This window comes from Trichosurus vulpecula, chromosome 3 (assembly GCF_011100635.1).
Source record: "Trichosurus vulpecula isolate mTriVul1 chromosome 3, mTriVul1.pri, whole genome shotgun sequence".
NCBI lineage: Eukaryota > Metazoa > Chordata > Mammalia > Diprotodontia > Phalangeridae > Trichosurus > Trichosurus vulpecula.
In genome coordinates, this window is record NC_050575.1 from 428,244,860 (window position 1) to 428,269,592 (window position 24,733).

The 24,733-nt window shown below is 41.2% G+C and overlaps 1 protein-coding gene across 1 annotated transcript in view; it reads left to right on the plus strand.

Annotated features, from left to right (window-relative positions):
• The window catches only part of EBF2 (EBF transcription factor 2), a 202,334-nt gene that overhangs the window by 163,288 nt on the left and 14,313 nt on the right, over positions 1-24,733 (plus strand). Inside the window, 4 exon segments of the mRNA XM_036750741.1 lie at positions 13,807-13,895; positions 17,538-17,603; positions 17,709-17,886; positions 22,322-22,507. Coding sequence (XP_036606636.1) covers positions 13,807-13,895; positions 17,538-17,603; positions 17,709-17,886; positions 22,322-22,507 — 519 coding nt within the window.

Below are 24,733 nucleotides of genomic sequence, written 5' to 3' on the forward strand. Positions count from 1 at the left end.
AATGAGACACGGAGAGGCTCATGGTGCCATAGGTCTAGATCTAGATGGAATCTTGGAGCTCATCTAGCCCAGCCCCCTTAGTTTACAGCTGAGGAAACTAAGGCACAAAGAGGTTCACAGGAGTATAAAATCATAGATTTTATTGAAGTCACATTAGATGTCATCATGTCCACCCCCCCATTATTTCACAGTGGACCCTGAGGCTTTGCCTAAGTTCACATAGCTAAGCAAATTAAAGATTGAGATTCAAACCCAGTTCCTCTGACTCAGAATCCAATTTCCTCTCCAGCGTGCTTGAAAAAAAGAAAAAATAATCCTGCTCTTTGGAGTTAGGGCCTTGTGTGGAACTGTTGGAAGAGCTACCTAATCAGATTTGGGGAGAGGGGGAGGTAACCTGGAGTCTCAGATGAGTCTTCATCCTTCAATCCTTCAGAAGGAATCCTTTTGGAAAGACATTTTGGAGGAGTTACTTGGGGAAGCTCAACCCCCCACTATGTGCCCCCAGCACTGACAGTGTCTATGCTGAGAAGTGCCACCATAATGAGCCGTCACCATTAATTTTAGCCTCACCTGCTGCAATTAGCCAAACTGGAGTAATCAGCTCCCTGAGGTGGTTGGTGTTGCTGATGCCAAGGGCTGGAGGAACAACAACCCACCTCTGAAAATGACATGTTTTCTTCCCACTCATGATATCATGGAGCTGTTTTTTCTCACACCACCATTTGATAGGATGCCTCTAGCTATTGCTTGAGAAAGGGGTTGGTTTATTATTATTTACCCCCTTACCCCAGGCTTATGGATACTCAGGGCTGTACCTAAAGTCTCCCCCACCAACTTAAAAAGTCTCCCCTACTTTTGTGAGTTGAGGAAAATGGAGACAGATTGTCACCTTAGGCAAGAGCCAGAGAAAGATCCTTAGGATCATGTGGAGAAAGCCTAGACTTGGGATTTCATTGTTGTAGGGAAATTCCTAGTGAGGATACCTTCTCCCCAATGTAGGTTGCACCTCCTCTCCAATTTAGCATGAAAGAATTGCCCAGAATATTGAGAGCTTAAATGACATGCCAAGTCTCATAGCTTGTACATGTCCGAGGCAAGATGTGGACCCAGGTCTTCCTGGCTTTGAGGCCAGACCTCTACCAATGTTGCCCACATTGGCTCAGAGGTTCACAGATTTAATGCTGGAAGGGACCCCAGAGGCCGTCTAGTTTAAGCGCCTCATGAGGGGAAAATTGAGAGAAAATGGGGCCGAGATGTGAGCTGACCTGCCCAAGGTTACACAGGTCATCAGTGGCCAAGCCCTTTCTCTACTCAATTCTCATATTTCCCCCTCAGAATTAGAAGTGCAGGACAGCAGGGGCAACAGAGCACAATTTAAAATATAACCTGCTACAAGTACTAACTTTGCCATTCCTATCTTACCTTTGCACCTCCTTTTAACTGTCTTTGGCAAGGGGCATCTGTATGAGTCAGTAAGCATTTATTAAGCACCTACTATGTGCTGAGCACCATGATAAGTGCTGGGGAACTAAGAAAGGCAAACAACATCCAACTCCTACATGATACTTTGAAAATTTGTTTATATTATAAATGGATATTGCCTTTGACTAACATTTCTTTCTTCTTGTCAAGAAGATCAAAGGTTTGCTGGCTGAGATGTTTTGGGGGGACTCTTTTGACCTCCTTGATGTGATTTCTTTTACATTAGTTATACTTCTGTTAGAAATGGTGATATTTGGTGTCAATGTCTTTCCTTTATCCATTTGTCATATTTCAGCATTGATAGTTTGTTTGAATAGGTTGGTTTGGGGCTGTAGCAACTCTTTATATTTATCCTTTCTTATATTTTGGTGTTGATTCGGTATTATGTAAGATAATTTCCCACATCCCTTCTCTCTCTTTTCTTTCCTAGTATAGTCCTCTTCCCCTCCATTTCCATTCATCTATTAAAATCATCAAAACATAACAGAACCATTCCTAGGCCCTCTGTCTAGTTAGACTCCCACTATGTCCCCTGATCATGAGAGGGTTCTGAGGGGATATATAAAGAATTTATCCTTGTTAGTCCCCTATGCTTACTTCTCACATCTGCCATTTTGTCTTTCTCTAAATTCTTTTATTTTCACTTCAAAGTTTCTTTACAGCTCTGGTTTCTTCATCAGAAATGCTTGAGAATGCTCTTGTTGAAAGGTTCCTTTTCTATCCTTTCAGATTATATAAGTTTTGCTGGGCATGTTGCTCTTGATTATAAGCTTGGTGGCTGGTAAATCTTGTGAGATCCTGACTGGATCCTCAGAACTTGAGTTCTTTCTTTCTATTTATTTGCAGTTTGTTTTTTAACCTGGAGGTTCTGGATTTTGCTTGTAATGTTCCTGGGTGTTTCATTATGAGATTTTCAAGAAGTGACTGGTAGATTCTTTCTATTTCTACTTTGAACTTTGGTTTTAAGAGATCTGGGCAGTTTTCTTTTATTATCTTTTGGGGTTTTTTTGGCTGGGCAATTGGGGTTAAGTGACTTGCCCAAGGTCACACAGCTAGTATGTGTGTCAAGTGTCTGAGGCCGAATTTGAACTCAGGTCCTCCTGACTCCAGGGCCAGTGCTCTACTCATTGCACCACCTAGCTGCCCCCTTTTATTATCTTTTGAAATGTGTCTAGGATCTTTTTTTTGGTCATGGCTTTCAGATAGTTCAATAATCCTTAAATCATCTCTCTTAACTGATTTTTCTAAGTCAGTTGTCTTGCCATGATATGATAGGATATAGGATATTTTCTTTTATTTTTTCAGTTTTTAAACTGTGTTTTAATATTTCATATTGTGTCATGGAACCATTAACTTCCATTTGATTCATACTAATTTTGAAGGAATTTGTTGCTTGGGTAACATTTTATTCCTCTCGTTCCAAGCTGTTAATTCCCTTTCCAATTCTTTCCTCCATAGCTTTCACTTCTTTTCTAATTTTTCCTCTAGAGCCCTCATTCCATTTATAAAAATATTTTAAAACTCTTGTTTTATTTCTTCCAGGGATTTTAGTCAAATTTCTGCCCAAGCTGTGTTTTCCTTTGAGGCTTTGCTTGTAGATATTTTGGAGTCATTCTCTTCTTGTCGATTTGTGTCTTGAGCACCACTGTTACTGTAATAGCTCTGCATGGTGGCATTATTTTATTCCCCCTCATTCTTCCAGTCTTCTTCTGGACTTCAGATCTTATGTTAAAATTGGGCTTTGCCCACTTCTGGAGGGACTAACTGGATTGGTCCTTCTGCTGCTTTGTTGGAGTTTTGAGTGTTAAATTATTCCAGGATTTCAGAGACAGTTCAAGCTTTGAGCTGTCCAAAAGTGAAATTTTGGCTGCCATAAGAGGCTATGGATTCATTCTCATTGGACATCTTCAGGAAAAGGCTGGGAAACCACTTATGCCACTCACTAAGAATCTGGGAGAGGGAGATATTGAGGAGGTAGCCTTGAAATTCTATGATTCTGCTAATGTTCTACATCTATGAATCATTAAACAACTCTACCCAAAGAATCTAATTAGTAAGTGACCCAGAGAGCAGTGGAGGGGCATATGGTGTTCTGAAGGAAACTGCAACATAGTGCCAATGATGGCGCATACAGAAAAAAAGTTGTGCAACATTCAGGAAATGTGTGGTGGAGAAGCAGTGTAGTGAGAATTAGGATAACATTGGACAGATGTGACTGCATGATACCTACAGGATGTGAAAGGATATGCGAAAGGCCACAGAGGATTGGTTGGACTTAGGGAAGGACATGGGCAAGTCTCGCAGGATAAGATGGTAAATGGGCTGTGACCTGCATCCTTGCAGAAAGTATACCCATCGAGAATGCAATCCTTTGAAATACTGAAATGAAGGTTTCTGTTGTGATCTATAAACCAAAAATTGCTGTAGATTTTTAAAAACTTTACATAAGAACTGAATCTAAAATGCAAAAGGCTCATCCAACAGCCCTTCTCTCTTTCTCTTTAAAAAAATTACCCTGCATTAAAAAAACTATTTAAGAAATGAATCTATTTCTTAGTTAAAAACACCCAAATCAAACATCAAAAGGCAGCCTGAGGACAATTGTTCCCTCCTCAAACTGGAAGCAGGTGGAAGCAACAGCCCTTTTGCTGTCCTGGGTTTGCCAGTGGCCCCCCCATGTGAAATTCAGATGTATCATTTCGGTTGAGATGGCCCTACTGGCAGCCCCAGAATGGGGAAAGGAGGAGGGCTTCTCTAGCTGAGTGGCAGACAGCTTCTTAACAGCTCTGCGCACTCAGCTCTAATATTCTAAATACACATTATGGGGAGCGGGAGGACACGTGGAATAGCTCCGTGGTGGCATTTAGATTTACCCTTGAAATTTATCTTTAATTTTTACAGTTGTCTCCTTAACTGTGTATATTAAGGGCTTCTTCAAACACCCTGCCTTGCCACTGCACTCTTTCCTGACCCCCAAGCGTAATTAAATATTAAATTAATATTTCATTTAAAATTAAATATCAAAGGCTTCCATCTAATCTTTCACTTGTGCCCTGCAGGTGTTTGACTCACATCCTCATTGCTCTGTCCACAAGATGGATACTACCTCTTAATAAAGTGCTTAGATATAATCTCCCCAAAACCAGCAGAAAAAATTTTCTGCCATTAATACCCAATGGGATTAGGGTGAGGAGATGTACATCTTCTGAAAAATGGAAGATTTCAAACCTAACGGCATCCTCATCTGTTCCAGGAGAGACTGCCTAATGTGATGGTCCAGACAAGGAGCTAGTGGTCACCGCCTACTCGTGGTCATTATCTGTAATGTTCTAATCATACCATAGAATTTTTTCCCCCGATGGAATGGGGAAGGACAACAGTGCCATTTCCTTTTGTCCTTGTCTAAACAGGATCATAGGACTATAGAAGCAGAAAAATTTGAAGTTGTCCAAGCATACTCAACCATTTTATAAGTGAGGAAACTGAGGCCCAAACTAAATAACTTACCAAAGGTCATGTGCATAGTAAATAAGTGAGGGAATCAAGAGCCTTCCTACAACAAACATTTATCAAGTACTCGCTTTGTTGAGTGTTACATCCTGGAGGAGAAATACAGTCTAAGGAAGACACAATCCTGGACCCAATGGGGACTGGAGTCCAGATGGCCAGTCATCTAGCCCTCTGCTCTCATCCCCACACCATGATTACCTGGTACATCGATAAAAACACTGGATTTGGGGTCCAAAGTTCTGGGTTTAAATTTGACTTTTCCCATTTGTAGCCTAAGCAACCTTGGGTAAATCACTCCACTTTCTCCATTTCTTCACCTATAAAATGAGAAGACTAGACTATGCTTCTCTCCCCGGCCAAATGACCAAATACGTTTATTTCTGAAACCTTTTTGGGTTTGGCGATTTGTTCTAGAGAACAACAACCCTAAGATCTTGAAGGTCCTTCCCAACCCTAAGTTTATGATTTGAAGCTGGAGGGGACCTTAGAGAACATCAAGCCTCATTATAGGTGGTCTGGAGAGAAGACAAATGACTTTCCCAAGGTCATACAACTTAGCTGGGATTCAGACTCCTATGTCTCTGCCAATAAACCCATCTCATTTCTACAGTACCCCACTTCCTTTCGTGATGGAGACTGGCCAGTTGACCATCTACTATCCCACTTCTTCCTCTTTCTCCTCTCAGATCCCTTTAATGCAAAATTTTCAATTCCTAAATTTATCGTCACTAGCCTCAGGGGAGGTGCAGTATTTTTGTCGAAGTGGGTTTTGTTCTCTTAGACAGGCCTCACATTTTTTCCCCCATAAAGCTCTTGGGGATAAAATTCTTGCCTCTGACCCTTCTGCTAGAAGAAGCACCAAGGCTCAGTATACATACATACATACATACGTACATACATACATATATGTATATAAATTTATATATACGTGTTGTTGAGGAAAGAGCCCTGGGTTTGGTGTTGGGGAATCTGGGTCCAGACCCCAGTTCTGCTGCTTCCTAATTATGTGACCTTGGGCCAATTACTTCATCTCTCTGGGACCATTTCCTTTTCTGTAAAATGAATGAATTAGACAAGATGACCACTGAGGTTGCTTCTAAAGCTCCATTTTGGTGATTCTGGGATAAGATGGGCTCTGAGGTCCCTTCTAGCTCTAAGTAAGATACTGTGATTTCTATGTTCCTTTCTTTTTCTAATTTCTGTGTTCTCGTGATTCTCCTCTCACTTCCCTGTTACCTGAAGGAGAGTACCATAACAGGTTGGAGCAAATGACTATTTACTAATTGATTCATAGGATCAAAAAGTGTATTTAGTGGGATAATGATGGAGGAGTTTGGGCCATAAAGTGTCACACCATATGCCTGAGGTGGTCTAGTCCAATACTCTCCTTTTACAGATGATACAACTGAGGCTGAGACAATGTAATTCAGTAAGCAAGCATTCTCTCAGACCCTAGTGCCTGGCAGTATAGTTACCAAAAAGCTCCTCTAAAAATAATCATCTTCCACTTTTCTCTAAAGCTTTTCATTTTTCAAAACACTCTCCTCACAATAACTTTGAGGAATGGGTGGTCCAGGTGTTATTAACCCTATGTAACTCCAAGGGCTGTATAACTTCCATGTGGCTACATAGTGTTTGAAGTGGTATCCAAACCTAGTCCTCCTGATTCGAGGTCCATCACTATGGCAGAGGCTTTCATGGCTTCTATTTGAGAAACAATTTCCAAAAAATTATACAATTTTTCCTTTTTTGAAAAAATTAATATTGGGCATGGTCCAGCCCAGATTTTTTCACAAGCTATAGATATGGTGGTTCCCATTAGATATTTTTAGTTGAAAATGTTGTGGTTAAAAACAAAACTACCCAAACATAATTCTTACAGTTTCTATCTATTGGCCAGACTCAAGGTATGTAAGTAAGCTAATAATCAGACCCACAATCTGAAGATAAAATGACACATGAGATCCTGGGCCTCAGGAGAATTATTATGAAATCTCAAGGTATTGATGAAAGTTTTTCAAAGCTGATCCAAATGGGATTTAGATTCTGTGGCAGTTGAAATGTGTATTATTAAACTCCTTAAGTAAACCCGAATGGCTCCCAGTGGAGGATTAAGACATTCTATGTATAGCAAAGACGAAATTCTCAGGTCGGGGTTTGCTCGATTGAATTCCCTCCTGATTAGCTTCTGTAATATTTAACTTCATGCCATGCCATAATTATTTAATAAAAAAGTAAATATAAAATATATTTCAGTGGGGAGATGACCTTTTACCTTAATGCTATGTTACTAAAGAAAGACATAGATAAATACAGCTTATAGTTTGGGGCATGATTCCAATTCACTTTGGGTTTTTGCAATGCAATCTTTTCTCTTCTGGTGCCCATCAGACATGGTGCTGCAATCATGAGCACCACTTACCAAGAAGAAAGGACCAAGGAGAGGTTGTACATTGGTGTTGATTGTGGCAGGCAATGATATAGTTGGACTTTAGTAACTGAAGGTTTCCTTATACTTCTCTTGGGTACTCTCTTACCAAAATGGAGTACAATACTAAGACTAGAAAGTTGGTTTTAGACATGCCAAGTGGTGGAAATGAACACTGAACATTTATAGGATATCAAGACAAATGGTTCTTTAGGCTGATTTTTCCCTCAATCAATTCAGTGGGGGGAAAAATCAATCACAAAAACCACAGAATGTCGAAGCTAAAAGATACCTTAAAAAATTGAGCACTGCTCTCTCATTTTTCTGAAGAGTAAAATTGGTCCAAGAGAGGTTGAATGAATTTCCTAAGATTATACAATGTATAATTCCTGTCCTCAAGAAGTTTACAGTCTGATCCTATCCATTGATGCGGGATTATGCAGGGATAGATAGCATAGATGGATCAGAGTCTCTTAGGCTCCTGTCTACACTTCTATCAGACACTTTATTAACCTGAATTTGGTCTAAAGAAGGGTGATCATTCTGTGCCCCTGAAGTTGCTACCCTAAATGGTGGTGTGTAAGTCTGTGTGGTAGAATGGGTTTAGAATCAGAGGACGTGAGTTTGAATCCCATTATGGTCTTTGTAGTCTTCGACAAATCACTTTCTCTCTCTATGCCTCAGTTTCCTTCTCTGGAAAATGGGAATTGGAGTAGATGATCTCTAAGACCCCTGCACCTTTAAGTTCCATGATTATGACTTTGGTTTTTGATAGAATTTCTAAAGTACATGCCTTGCTGCTCTCTCCATAGTGGGTACATTTAGAGCTTGTTTACTGGCTAATAAATAGGGATATACTACCAGCTCAATCCAACTCAACCTAGTGCAAATCATTTAACCTTTCTGGGCCTCAGTTCCCTAATTTCTAAGATGATGTAGGAAGATTTGATGGCCTCTAGGTCCCTTCCATCATTACATTAGGCTAATAAGATCACACTCGAAGTGTGATACACGAAGATGGTTTTCTCTGGACCATTCACCATAGGGAAGAAGTGCATTTCCCTCCTTTCCATGTCATCAACTAGGACAAAACCTTGGCCTCTTACTGTCTCAATTGATCCCTATTCTGACTGTACCTGTTGTACAGGTGAGTAAATGGAGACAATAAGGGACTGTTGACATTGCACATTGTTAGGCAGGGAGGATTTGGGGATGCCAGCTTACAAGTTTCCTCTCTTCACTCTATCTTTAACTTATAGGCATTCAACTTGGGTAGGCATTTCTTTGGTCTTAAACATGCCCTTTATTTCAGAAATTTCTGCCTTGAGTAAGTAATGAAAGATTATATGCTTGAGGAAGACATGTTTCCCATTGTTGGTTTTCTGTATCTAGTTCCTAAACCTGTTCAGGGGCCATGGTCCTCTTGGCCAACAATGGCACATGGTGTTGTAGAAAGATTACTGAACGTAGCTTTGGGGACCTGGGTTTTCAGCTCAGCTCTTTGACAAATTTGCTGCGTGGCCTTGAATGAACCCCAGAACCTCACTGACACTCAGTATTTTCATCTTCAAAATGAGACAAAACAACACAAAACCTCCGTACCTTGTAGGATCATTCTGAGATTCTGGTGAAAGCCAATACAAAGTCATAAGTGGGTGAGACTGCCCCAAATAAGAGATGGTTGTAAGAAGGAGGAGGCTCAGATATATATGGTCTCTTAATGTACTATTGAGAAAGACTTCTTAAAGCAGCAGGTAAGCTTGTGGGGGAAAATAAAAACAAAAGGCCAAACCATGGCTGCAAAGAGAGAGTTTTTGGGGCCTGGTTAAATGGGAAAGGGGATAAGGAAGAACGATGATGCAGGATCTTGGGCATAAAGATTCCTTGAGCCAGCACAAATGCTGGCCCATCTATGAATGCATGAGAATTTTCTCATTTACCCCAAATGTAAATGCCTCTTCCCACCCCCAGAAATAACTTTGTATTCATTTTGTAAACATTTTGTCTTCATTTCTGCACGTGGTACTTTCCCCCACTCCCACCTTCCAATGGAGTATAAGCTCTCTGAGGTCAGGGGCTATGATTTATGTTGGTCTTTGCATCCCTAGTGCCTAGTACAGTACAAGAAATAACAGATACTATAAGAAAATGCTGGTTTCATTGAATTGACAAGAACCAGGAAAAAAACTGCCCAGGTGGAAAAGCACATGTAAAAAAAGAGAGAAAAACAGGAGGGAGAAATAACAAAAGCTTATTGTGTTTACAAGAAAGTGAGACGTAGCGATGATGATGGTGATGATGATGATGACGAAGATGACGAAGATGATGATGAGGATGAGGAGGAGGAGGAAGAGGAGGAGGAGAGGGTTATACTAGATGCCCTATAAGGTCTTTTCCAACATGAAATCTATTATTCTAATAAGTAACTCTTTTTTTTTTTTTTTTAAATGCAATTTATTTCTTTAACATATTTGGTTTTCAGCATTGATTTTCACAACAGTTTGAATTACAAATTTTCTCCCCATTTCTGCCCTCCCCCCCCACTCCAAGATGGCGTATATTCTGGTTGCCCTGTTCCCCAGTCAGCCCTCCCCTCTATCACCCCCCTCCCCTCTCATCCCCTTTTCCCTTCCTTTCTTGTAGGGCAAGATAAATTTCTACGCCCCATTGCCTGTGTATCTTATTTTTTAGTTGCATACAAAAAGTTTTTTTGTTTTTGAACATCTGATTTTAAAACTTTGAGTTCCAAATTCCCTTCCCTCTTCCCTTCCCACCCACCCTCCCTAAGAAGTTGAGCAATTCAACCTAGGCCACACATGTATTATTATGTATAACCCTTCCACAATACTCATGTTGTGAAAGGCTAACTACATTTTGCTCCTTCCCAACCCATCCCGCTTTATTGAATTTTCTCCCTTGACCCTGTCCCCTTTCCAAAGTGTTTGTTTTGATTACCTCCACCCCCATCTGTCCTCCACTCCATCATCCCCCCACCTTTTATTTTTTTTTTATCTTCCTCCCTCTTCTTTCCTGTGGGGTAAGATACCCAACTGAGTATGTATGGTATTCCCCCTCAGGCCAAATCTGATGAGAGCAAGGTTCACTCATTCCCCCCTCACCTGCCCTCTCCCCTCCTCCCATAGAACTGCTTCCTCTTGCCACCTTTATGCGAGATAATCCACCCCATTCTATCTCTCCCTATCTCCCTCTCTCAGTATGTTACTCTCTCATCCCTTAATTTCATTTTATTTCTTTTAGATATCTTCCCTTCATCCTCAACTCACCCTGTGTCTGCTCTCTCTCTTTTACATATATATATATATACACATACATACACATACATACATATACACATAGATACATACATACATACACATTCACTTATATATATACTTAAACATATATATATATATGCATATATATATATATATGCATATTCCCTTCAACTACCCTAATACTGAGGTCTCATGAATCATACTCATCATCTTTCCATGTAGGAATGTAAACAAAACAGTTCAACTTTAGTAAGTCCCTTGCAATTTCCGTTTCTTGATTACCTTTTCATGCTTCTCTTGATTCTTGTGTTTGAAAGTCAAATTTTCTATTCAGTTCTGGTCTTTTCACTGAGAAAGCTTGAAAGTCCTCTATTTTATTGAAAGTCCATATTTGCCTTGGAACATGATCCTCAGTTTTGCTGGGTAGGTGATTCTAGGTTTTAATCCTAGCTCCATTGACCTCCGGAATATCGCATTCCAAGCCCTTCGATCTCTTAATGTAGAAGCTGCCAGATCTTGGGTTATTCTGATTGGGTTTCCACAATACTCAAATTGTTTCTTTCTGGCTGCTTGCAGTATTTTCTCCTTGATCTGGGAGCTCTGGAATTTGGCAACAATATTCCTAGGAGATTTCTTTTTGGGATCTATTTGCAGAGGCGATCGATGGATTCTTTCAATTTCTATTTTGCCCTGTGGCTCTAGAATATCAGGGCAGTTCTCCTTGATAATTTCCTGTAAGATGGTATCTAGGCTCTTTTTTTGATCATGGCTTTCAGGTAGTCCAATAATTTTTAAATTATCTCTCCTGGATCTATTTTCCAGGTCAGTGGTTTTTCCAAGGAGATATTTCACATTGTCTTCCATTTTTTCATTCCTCTGGTTCTGTTTTATAATATCCTGATTTCTCATAAATTCACTAGCTTCCACTTGCTCCAATCTAATTTTTAAAGTGGTATTTTCTTCAGTGGTCTTTTGGACCTCCTTTTCCATTTGGCTAATTCTGCCTTTCATGGAATTCTTCTCCTCATTGGCTTTTTGGAGCTCTTTTGCCATTTGAGTTAGTCTATTTTTTAAGGTGTTGTTTTCTTCAGTGTATTTTTCAGTATTTTTTTGGGTCTCCTTTAGCAAGTCATTGACTTGTTTTTCATGGTTTTCCTCGCATCCTTCTTATTTCTCTTCCCAATTTTTCCTCTACTTCTCTAACTTGCTTTTCCAAATCCTTTTTGAGTTCTTCTATGGTCTGGGGCCAGTTCATGTTTTTCTTGGAGGCTTTGGTTGTAGGCTCTATGACTTTGTTGTCTTCTTTAGGCTGTATGTTTTGGTCTTCTTTGTCACCAAAGAAAGAATCCAAAGTCTGAGACTGAATCTGGGCGCGTTTTCGCGTCCTGGCCATATTCCCAACTAACTAACTTGACCCTTGAGTTTTTCAGTGGGGTGTGACTGCTTGTAGATTACAGAGTTCTATGTTCTACGTTTGGGGGGGAGGTGCCAGCTCTGTCAGAGCCGCACTCCTCCTTCCCCAAGGACCCCCAGTCCAGACTGGGCTCAGATCTTCGGCAGGCTGTGCACCCCTGCTGCGATCCGCCACTTAATTCCTCCCACCAGGTGGGCCTGGAGCCGGAAGTAACAACAGCTGTAGCTGCCCCACCTCCGCTGCCCCCGGGGCTGGAAGCCGAACCGCGAACTCCTTCCACTCCCGCAGCTTTTCCCACTAACCTTCTCCGCAGTCTTTGGTGTTTGTGGGTCGAGGGGTCTGGTAACTGCCGCAGTTCACATATTCAGGGCGCTAGGGCCCCCTCCGCCCGGCTTCCGGTCTGGATCGTCCACGCCGCTCAGGCTGGGCTCTGCTCCACTCCGTTCCCAGCTCCCAGCTCCCAGCTCCCAGCTCCGTGTGGAATAGAGCTCACCCAGAGACCATCCGGGCTGTCCTGGGCTGGAGCGCTGCTTCCCTCTGCTGTTCTGTGGGTTCTGCCGTTCTAGAATTGGTTCAGAGCCATTTTTATAGGTTTTTGGAGGGACTTGGGTACGGAGCTCACTCTAGTCCGTGCTTACCAGCCGCCATCTTGGCTCCGCCCCCTAATAAGTAACTCTTAAAATTAAACTGCTTTGAGTATCAAATGAGGCATGAGAGCAATCAAAATTTTTATACAAGGGGGAAAATTATATTTTTATTCTTTGATCTATCCATAATTTTATGGATTCAATTAAATTTTGTTTAAAAAGATTTTATGATGTGTCTACTACTTGTCAGGATCTATGTTTGGTGCTTGAGATACAAAGCCTCCTTTCTACTGGAGGGAAGAATGATTCACCATAGATGCAGGAAAGAAAATAAAAAATACACATAAAGTAATTTAGGGGTGAAGGGAGGAATGCTAAAATCCTCGCATCAGAGCTGGCATTTGAGCTGGTGTCAGTCAACAAGCATTTATTAAGCCCTTACTATGTGTCGGACACTGTGCTATGTGCTAGAAATACAAATAAAGGCAAAAAAGCTCCTTCCTTCATAGAGTTTACATTCTAAGTGGGGAGACAACATGCAAATAACTTGGTACATAGACGGTATGTACAGTGAACAGGAGAGCCATTCCAACCCATCCAGGCCTTCTTGTCCTGTGTGATTCTTATCTACTTCGTTCCTTAAGCACCTGTAAGTATATTAAGGCCCTTCCAGGGTTCTTTCAATATTCAGTCTTTCAGAGTTCCTAGTGCAGCCCTGAGACTGTTCAGTGGTTCTCTCCATCTCTCACAAAGGTGGACGACGAACCTCCTTTTGGGGCTATGTGTATCTTTGATGGCACCTTTTCTCTGACATCTCATCTCATGTGCAAATCACAGATGGCCAGCAGCTTTAGCTCATATCTACATCCCCCCTCCCAAACTCAACTGACTCATCTTTCCATTTTGTTATCATTAAATGTTTCCTCCTTTTCTTGGTAGTTTGAAATAACTAAGCTAAGTAATAATAGCGCCAAGAATGCTTCCACTATCGGAAGCATTTGTGTCATTCTGCTAATACCAGTAACTGTGACAGCCCTTTAAAAATATTTTTAAGAAGGTTTGATTAATAACCAGGACATATACTCAGGAATTGGGACTTTTCTTTTTCAGCATTAAATGAACCTACCATAGACTATGGCTTCCAGAGATTACAGAAAGTCATCCCGAGGCATCCTGGAGATCCAGAAAGACTAGCTAAGGTAAATCACTCTGGAGGCTGATGTGTTAAATACCATTTTATGGTATTTTAGTGAAATGAGATGCATATGAAAACAAACTCCCTTCATTCTAAATAGGCTTTGAAGCTTGGCTGCAAAGATTCTCTTGGGTTTTCTTTGGGATATAGGTGTTGAGTGTGCACAAAATGTTCCACTGATAAAGCTTAATTTTGAAATGTACTTCTGGGATGTGCTAAACACACACACACACACACACACACACACCCCACCAAAAAACCTGACACCCGAAAATACAGTTGCAAATTATATCAATTAGATTAATCTTTGCAAAAGACAATTCACTTTATCAAAGTGAATTCTTTGAAATCCAATGGTCCCGTAGCATATTAACATTTTCTATTTATGCATCAATTATCAGGAAAGCATGTTGTATTTAGAGTCAGATGACTTCATTTCAAATTCTGCTTCTCCCACTTCCTACCAGCATGACTTTGGACAAGAAACTTCACCCCTCTGCCTCTAAGTTTCTTCATTTGTTAAATGATGGAATTGGACTAAGTAACTTCTAACATCTTTTTCCAGTTCTCAACAAATTCATCTTTATTAGAATCAAGTTTCACAAAATTAAGTGGACAAGGGAGGATGAATTAAAGGCATGTGTCCTAGCTGGGTCTCTGTTACTTCATCTGTATAATAAAAGGGTTAGACTGGATGTCCTCTAAGGTCTCCTCCTATGATCATGGATTCCTATGAATAATCAACCAGCAAATACTTAAGATCATAGATCTAGAGTAGAAAGGTTCTTTGGAAATCATCTAGGCAGCTTCCTTATTTTACACTGAAGAAAACTAGAGGAGAATGATCTGCCTAAGGTCATAGTGGCAGAAAGTGGTAGAGCCAGATTTCAGACTTAGCTCATATGACTCCAGTTGGGGTCAGCATCATTTCCACTTCCTCCTACATACATATGTACAAGTTTCTTCTGTTTAATGTTGTTTATGGATTTTTGTGAAAATATAATTTGAGGCAAAACACTGTTGCATGGGTCTCAGTGGTTTCATTGGAACACAATTTGTTGAATGCTGCGGGCAATGGTAAAGTTGATACTTAGGCTTATCACCACTGGGTCTCACGAGTTGGCTCAGGTTATCACCTGCCATCTTATTTGCCTTGGGCAATTGTCCAAATGATGCTATAATTGTGAAATTTGGTTATGGTATATTAGTGACATTATTGTGAAATAACATTCATTGGGTAAAATTGTGTGAAGGTATATCTATATAACACAGGGCAAGGTATACTTGTGTGTAAATCTGCTATGAAATGCATCCCTTTGATAAGTCTGCCTATGAAAAATGACTTGATAAAGGCCTGGCTTGTTATTTCAGCTTTGATTTATATAAAAAGTTCATCACATTTATTTTATCTCATTAAATTGCTGAGAGGTATTTCATTTTTCCCCCAAATTGGAACTTTAAACATTCTGATATCAAATTGTGAGGTTCTTATTTCTCTGTATCATGAGAAAAATTAGAAGCCCATAATTGCCTCTCTAATGCACCTTTATTTTCCTCTTGGAAAAACCCCAGCTTTACAAATAAATGGTTTCTATAAAATAGGTTAATAGTGATTTAAAAAGCTGTAAGAAAAACAGGAGGTGGCAAAGACAAAATGAGAGGAAAGGGATCACTGATTGTGCTCTCTCTCTCTCTCTCTCTCTCTCTCTCTCTCTTTCTCTCTCTCTCTCTCTCTCTCTCTCTCTCTCTCTCTCTCTCTCTCTCTCTCTCTCTCTCTCTCTCTCTCTCTCTCTCTCTCTCTCTCCCCTCCAAGAAACAAGAGAGAGTGTTATTGAGAGAATTCATCTTTATTAGAATCAAATTTCACAAAAGGCAGTGCCAGAGCCATTTCAGAACTCTGGATAGCTCCTAGACTAGAGGATGGAGCTTTAGCCAATCAATCACTTAAAAACCCTGGATTGGTCCGACAGTCTGATTTATGTCCAGGATGGCTTCAGATATACATTTTCCCCACTTTGGTAAAACCTGCCTGGCCACACACAGTTTTTCCTGAAGCCTTCCCATAACATAAATGATTTTGTATCTGGGGAGCCCAACACTCTTTGGAGGGGAATACATTATACTTTAGTGTTCCTCGAGATTTGTTATTCAATAGTGTGATGACTTTCACCATGGAATCACCAATCTCTCCATTCCTTGATGTTTAGCACTTCATGATTTGTTATCACCATAAAAATTTTTTGGTGGCTAACTTTCTGTTGATTAATTCAATTCCAATGGAAAAAGTGCTGGATTCAGAATCAGGAGCCCTGGGTTCAAATCCCAGCTCTGACACTTACTTTCTGTGTGACTTTGGGCAAGTCACTTAATTTCTCTTGACCTTAGTTTTCCGCATCCCTAAAATGTTGGACCAGATGGTGTCTAAGGTTCCTTCTAGATCGAGAGCTATGTGTCTACAATCTGAATTCAATTCAATTTGAAAAACACTTATTGCAAGGCACTGTGCTAGATGCTCAGAATACAAAGACAGAACTGGAACTGCATTCATTTCCTTGTGTTACTTTCTATCAGAGGGGTACAACATGTACACCAGTAATTAACTCTAGACAATTTGATGAGAGATAATGCACTAACAATGGGGCAGGGAGAATCACAAAAGTCAATTTAGAAGATGGCACCTGAGCTGAGTTTTGAAGAACACTGGGAATGCTAAATAGGTAAAGGTGAGGGGGAAGTAAAATTCAGACATGGGGGTAGGGGTGAAAGTCCTGCAAAGATGCCAAAATGGGAAATGATGTGTCAAATTCAAGGAACTGCTAATATGCCAATTTGGCTAGACCATCCCATGTTTGAGAGAAATTACCATAAAATAAGTCTGGAAAGGCACATGGGAGCCAGAGAGCAGGAGGCTCTAAGTGCTAAGCTGAGGATTAAAAGTCTTTTTCTAGAAGCAAAAGGGAGCTATAGAATGTTTTTGAGCCTCTTTATACTTAGTTGAGTCAAATATGTATTAAATGCTTGCTATATGATAGTCACTATGCTAAGTACTGGAGATACAAAGAGAGGCAAAGTCTTCAAGTAGCTCCCATTTAAAGGGGAAGACAACATGTAAAAGCTAGGTGCACACACATTTTATATAGTGTAGATGGGAGGTAATCTCAGAGGGGAAGGCACTGGCATCCAGGGCTTGGGGACAAACAGACCTCTTACAGAAGATTGGGTTTGAGGTATGGCTTGAAGAAATACAGGGAAACAAACACAACCAAACATTCCAACACAGGGATCCAATTCAAAAACTCTCCATCTTGGTAGGATTTCAAAGGGTCTACTGGTATTGATGTTGAGTCAATTCTTTGAAGGAGGAGTAGAATTGAGGAGTAGAATTATTTCTACATTATGATAATGTGTTAGAGCATAGTAAGTCCTTAAATGTTCGCTGAGTTGAGTTGAATTATGCAATGGGCTTTTTAGTAGAATAGAGAACAAAAGATGATTTTTAAAAGCAGTCTACCACCAACATATTTAGCATCGTGGTTAACAGTTTTAGTTGTTGCCAGCACTTGATGGATCTGTACCATTTAAGGCTGTGGAGAGGGCTACTCTCTCTATGCTCACCATTTGGTTACTGTCCCCATCTCTCCCCCAGGAAATGCTGTTGAAAAGAGCGGCTGATTTAGTGGAAGCCCTTTATGGAACACCACACAATAACCAGGTTAGATTCCAAACCTTTTCCCCCTGGACCACCACTTCCCTCTTGCCTCCTGCTTGATTCTGACTTTTCCTGGAAAGAATACTAACCTCATGGAATTTCTTGTAGGACATCATTCTGAAGCGAGCTGCTGACATTGCTGAGGCCCTCTACAGTGTCCCAAGGAATCCCAGCCAGATCCCAGCTCTGTCTAGCTCTCCAGCTCACAGTGGCATGATGGGTATCAACTCCTATGGCAGCCAACTAGGTGTCAGCATCTCAGAGTCCACACAGGGAAACAACCAAGGTAATAGCTTCTCTGGAATTCAGGGTTAGCTACTACGAGCCTTGAGTTCATAAGGCATTGGGGTAAGAATCCTGCCTAGATCAAAGGAACCACAATCATGCAATTGAGAGAGTTGCCCCTTTCTGAGGAAAGCAATAAACTCGCATACTTACCAATTATATCCTTGTCAAGTGGAATCCATGGAGTAAATATATTTTAAAATAAAATTTCAATAAGACAGGTTAAGAAGGAGGATGCAAAATAACCATGATTGGAAAAAATATTTAAACTGTATAGATGATCAGTTTTGGAAGTCCTACACCCAATACCAGAAACAGTGTTGTGTGATAAAGAGAACACTGGAGTTGGTGTTAGAAAGACACAGCATCCAAGCCTACCTCTGACCCTCACTAATAAGCTTGACCCCCAGACAGCTTCTCAACTGCTGTATACTACAGGTAACTCCATAAGACTTAGGTTCTAAATCGTAGGTGGATAGACATCTGCATTTGTGGAAGGAGTTCCCACCGATAACAATATAGATTCTTCTCACGTTCTTGTCAGGATAGCCAGATTGGGTCATTAGACCTTTCATTGGTTGGATTGAATATTAATAACTAATCTGGACACTTGAACTGTCTATCTCTTATCTCTCACTTACCATATGACCAACCCACTTCCTTTTTTAAACTATTTCCTGGATAATATATTTTACCCAGAAGCAATATGGAAAAGTAGAATGAGTCCTGATTTTGGAATCAGGAGGCCTGAGTTCAATTCCTGCCTTTGATACATACTAGGTGTGAGACCTTGAGTAAATCAGTTCAACTATTTGAACCTCAATTTCCTCATCTGCAATTCAATAAACACCTACTGTGTGCCAGGTACTGGGCTAAAATGAGGGAGCTTGGAAATGATGACCTATAAGATCCCTCTCATGATTTTTTTAGCATCTTTGCCTCTGATTAAATGAATAGTCCTCTGTTTTACTTGGGATATGCCCTTTAGACATTTTAAAGGCTCCACGATCTCATGTTTGTGAGTACTGTTCACATCAGTATAAATCATAACTTACCCATGCTTTATTATTTGGTACATTTCTTGTCCATGGCTTTCCAAAACATCTCTATTCCTCTAGCATTTAGCTCCTCTCTGTGTTATCCATCCCTCTGGATATATGACCAGCCCATCTCCTTTTTAAGTGGAGGGAGGAATGCCATATATGTCTTTGATGTCTTTATTGACACTCATCACTCACAAATCCTTTTTGGTGGCTTGCGTCTCCCTACTTTGTACTCACCGTTCATCTTTCCATTGATCTTGGACTCACCACTATTACTAATTCTTCAGATACCATAGTGTCCCATGGCTCACAATCACACAGCAGTACTTGGAGAATCTTGGTGTTAAAGCTCTGGGCTAGTTAGCTCATGGCTCTGTGTAATCACATACACGCATACATACATACAAACTGATGAGAAAGTCTGAGCTGATTTGTGAATGAAAATGTAAAGTACATAGAGAGACAGCTTCTTATTTCAGGTACACCTTATCATTATTTGATCAGGCTGAATTTAATATATTACTTTTCATTAACCACTAAAAAAAAGATGTTTAAAATACCCTTGTCCTTTCATTCTACCAGTTTCTTTCCTTGTCCTAGAAACCAAAAGACTCAATTAATGGCAAGGTAATCTTCCTCTGAATCAATTATTTTAACCCAATAGGTGAGTGTTTCTCAATTTATTCCATTCCATAAACTGAACCAATTTTAAGTACCTACTATGTGCTAGGCACTATGCTAAATGCCGGGACTACCAAAACAAAAAGGAAAAGAGTTCCCACTTCTAGTAGCTTACACTGTACTGGGGGAGACAACATGTACACATGTAAGTAAAATTATATGTGTATCCTGCCCTTCAAGGCTATTTCTCCAATTCCCACTCATATTGGTAGGGAGGGCAGTGAAGTTCTTCTAGTACTGTCTCACATAACCTCTTCTCCCTACTCCCCCAAATCTGGTTTGTTGTCTGTTCATTATTGGCTAGCCAGACTCAATTGGCTTTTAGGCAGGGGTATTTATGGATGAGATATCATGTTGGCATAAAGCATGCTTCCAAATGTCTTGGAAGCACTCTTCCATAAATACATACCAGTCCAGGAAAAAGCTTAGTTAGTATGTGTGACAAAGGGGTAAATCAAAGTTCTTAATCACTAGAAGTGCTTTTTTCCCCTTTGTGGAATGCTCATGACATCCCCCTTCGATGTAGCTATTTGCTAGGCTCTAAGGGTCAATGCCTTTGTCAACCCTGGAGCTGCCATCTTCGACATGTTTTAGTTCCCAATGCAGATGGTGTGGTCAGCCTCTTATGTTCTGGGGATACTGCTGCTGATTCCAATAGTGAAATAATCTTCTGCTATTTCCAAGTTCACACTGTTGTCCTCTAGACCTTGGGGGACAGGGAGAAGAGAAGAGGAGGAGAGGAGAGAGAATTCAATCCTCACCCCCCGCCCCCTGCCCCGGTCAGTTATCAGTAACTAGATTGGCTGGTTTTTAGAATCTCTTGGAAGTCTTGATTCCAAGCTGGGCTGCTGTAACATACACAGATCCCAAAATATGTCTGATTCATTCTTCCAATCCTAATACATTTCCTGAGTTATCTGATTTGATCCACTGATCAAAATATTTCACTACCTCCAAATTGATTAAAGACTTGGCAACATCTTGTTTATGCTTTTGATCAATCGATTCCGTAGAGATGTCTAGTAGGCCTTTTGTAATTATAATAATTGGGGTGTGGTAGAGGACACCTCTTTATACATACAAAATCTTTTCAAAGTAATTTGACTAGCAGCTGGAGGTCAGAATGGGGATTCAATTCAACAAATATTGATGAAACTTGAATCGTGTTAAGTGCCATGACACATACTGAGAATATGAAGAAAAAAATAGTATCTGCCCTCAAAGAGCTTATATTCTAATGAAGGATACAATATGTCCACAGATAAGTAAGAACAAAGTACATACAAAGTAATTTCAAGACAGAGAGAAGACAAACAATGGTTGGGGGAGAGAGATTAGTAAAGGACTTGGGTAGGAGGTGGCACATGAGCAGTATTCCAAAAGCAGAGGGGCTTTGCAGGAGGGATCCCATGAATTAGGCAGTTCCTATAGTAAAAGGGAGGGTCAAGGCCTCCAGCTGGAATTTTTTCTTTTCCTTTGGGAAAATTAAGATGGAAGCGCTAGAGCAGAGCTTTCTCATCTTTGTTGAATATGAGAATGCCTTTATAACAACAAAAACTTCTCCGACCCCAAGCAGTGACAGTTGTTTAGTATCTGCAATTTTATTATCTGTTGATGCAGACAGAACATCAATCAATCAATGAACAGACATTTATTCAACACTGGCCAAATGCCAGGCAATGTGCCAGGCTCTGGGGTTATGAGGACAGCAAAGCTACAGGCTCTGCCCTCAAGTAACTTATATCCTAATGGGAAGACCTCATGCACTTATATAGGGATTTACAAGATCCACACAAAGCAGATACAACGTACAACCTCAGAGGGAAAGCTCTAGCAGCTTGAGGGAATCATGGCTCTGAATTTAGTGCCCCTTGCAAGTGAATTTTCAGTTTTGTAATCTTAATAGCATCTGTATATATTTAAACAGTCAAAAGTAAGTGTATGAGACCTATTGTTTCCTCAGTCCATAGATGGTATGTTTGCTTATTTGTTACACTGCGTCTTTTAAGAGGATGGTCCTCTTGTGATAACCCAGCAGGCTGGAACTGGCAAATCACTAGACTAGAAATTGAATTCTCAGCAAATGGCATCAATTTATTTTTGGCCTAGACATGTTTCATCCCTTGTGTGGTTTCAGAGACAGTTATCCTAGTGGGTGTTTAAAGAGCCAGGCTAACACATAAGCAGAGCTCACACTTGGTGAATTTGACAGGGGCGATGGTGGTGGTATGTTCAGGGAGGACAAGAAGGTTCCGTTTTCCTCCATGTCTATCCTTACCACTAAACAATGCCTGAAATTCCACCATTGTAGCCCAGTTCCATTGCTCAAGGTTTCATTCCCTGTTCAAGTATCCCTGAAAGGTCAAATACCTTAAAATTCTCTTGGACATTAGTATCTTACAGCGCAGGGAGATTCTAAGAATCTGAGTGGAGTAGGGGAACAATAACAGGGGACTGGGTTTAGTCAGATGTCCCGAGTTCGAGGCCTACATTAGATGCCAGCTAGCTGTGGGACCTTGAGACTTAACGTCTGTGAGTTGGGAGGTTGGGCGTGATAGACTGTGAGGTCTCTTTTATGCTCCTAGGTAAGGGCTAGGGAAGAAAGGCCCCTGAAGCCAAATGATGGTGTCTATGCAGTTGTGTCCCAGCCAGACTCCGGGGTCCTAGGGTGTGGCCTGCCGCTTCACTCGCTCATCTCCTTCCCCTGCCCAGGTTACATCCGGAACACAAGCAGCATCTCTCCTCGTGGCTACTCCTCCAGTTCCACCCCCCAGCAGTCCAACTACAGCACGTCCAGCAACAGCATGAATGGATACAGCAACGTGCCCATGGCCAACCTGGGCGTGCCGGGCTCCCCAGGCTTCTTGAATGGCTCCCCCACAGGATCCCCTTATGGAAGTAAGTGCATTCTCTCCAGTTCTTTGGGCAACCTCCATGTGGGGCTCTTTCCTTTTTGCTTTCATATCCCCGGTGCCCATTTTATAGCACCTGGCATATAATAGGCACTTAATAAATGCAAACCACTACCATAGCTAAAGTGCTTTAAGAAGAGAGGGAAGGAGAGAGGGAGGGAAGGAAGAAAAAAAGAAAGAGCCTTTATTAAACACTTACCATGCACTAGGCACAGTATCAGGCCCTGCTAGTTAAAACAGAAAAAGTGAGCCAGCCCCTACCCTCCAGGAGATTACAGTCTGATAGGAAGAGGCCATGCATATCAGGGAGTGGTGGCCAGAGACGGCCATTTTGGTCCAAAAGTCACAAGGAGGATGAGTGCAGTCATAGGGAGGCAGTCCATTGACTGGCCCTTTCTAGAAGTGACTGTTGATTTGATTCCTGTGTCCAGAGGAAGAGTTGAGAAGGAAGCAAGGGGGAGAGGCACATGCATAGCAGGACAGATGGCAAGGTGCCCTGGATGGACAGCTGAATGTGATGGGAAGGTGAAGAATGAGGATGAATTTCTGCTAATGAGGTTTTCTTTACAAAAGAGATCAAGGTCCTAGATCTGGACTGTGTGGGGTTGTGGTCACAGCAGGGGTGGGAAGGGCAGTCATTGCTATTCCCAGGCAGAACTGTTTGACACTAACACCTCTGACACTGTTGATTTCCCCTTTGCAACATCTCTCAAATACCCCCCTTCTCTGACACTGCCACCAGAATGGTGCCCTCATCACCTCACACCTGGACGATCACAGTAACCTGCTTGTGACTCAGCCTGCCTCAAGCCTCTCTTCTGGACCATCTTATGTTCCACCACCAAAGTGCAGATATGACCACGTCACCCCCATACTCAATAAGCTCCAGTAGCTCCTTACCACCTCTAAAGTCAAATACAAAATCTTGTTCAAAGTTCTCTATAGCCTAGCCCTCCACCCCAATCTTTCCAATCTTCTTATCCCTTAAACCTCCCCTTACCAAATCCTCATTGCTCCAGTGCCACTGACCTCTTCAATGTTTCTCAAAGAACACTCTCCATCTCCCAAATCCAAGCATTTTCTCTGGCCGTCCTCCATGCCTGGAATGCTCTCCCTCCTTATCCCTACCTTGTGGCTTCCCTGGCTTTCTTCAAGCCCCAACTAAAATCATACCTTGTACAGGAACCTTTCTCAATCCTTCTTAATTTCAGTGACTTCCTTCTGTTAATTATTTCCTATTTATCCTGAATCTAGCTTGTTCGTATATATTTGTTTACTTGTCTTCCTCATTAGATTGTAAGCAGGGACCTTTCTTTGTATCCTCAGTGCTTAAAACAGTGCCTGAAACATAGTAGGCACTTACTAAATGCTTATAGATTGACTGGCTGACACCACTGAGGCTGGCAGCTCCATTAAAATTGTCAGGTCCTTTCTGGATGAGCAATTTTAATTAACATCTACTACATAGGATGGCCAATCAGGACGCATGAAGTTACCTAGAAAGGGTGGCCATCTCACACCAAACCCTGATGCTGCAAATAGAATTGCATCGAACGGGTCTGGGTGACAAAATAGCTCTCACCTTTGGCAAGAGGCCCAAGGGAACAGCACCTGCTGGGCTGGATTGACATAGTCCCCTGCAAGAAAAATGCTTTCCTGTCCATATATTAGTTATCATCTTGAAGGTAATTGTTTGATTCTGTGCTATTTTCTGAGGCACTTCTCACTTCCAGGGAAGGAAAGAGGAGATATGAAGACTTTTCAACTTTTCTTTTGCTTGGATCCCACCACATCCTTCGATGCACCAGTAATCTCACTGATGGGGATGTTCCCTCCAGCAACGCAGATTGCAACCCTCTATGACTCTTATCTGTGTTCTCCCTTAAATTCAATTCAAGAGACCAGTAATGATACCTCTCAGTTCTTCTCACCTCTTTCTGCCTCCACTTCACTGACTGAAACTGTGCAACAGATATGAAAAGATCTGGGGAGTTTGGAGGAGGCAGGGGCTGCATGGAGCCTCTCTGTCTTCTTCTCTTCACTTGCATCTTGTTGTTGGTGGTCCTGTATTCTCAAACAGGACCAGCTTTGGTATTTTACAACCCATTTCTGGGAGGCAGAGAGGTTGAGAATATGTCTGCCTCAGCTTTAACCCCAGCAAAGTGGAAATGTGATCCCAGGAAATATATCACACCATTGAAATTCTCTATAG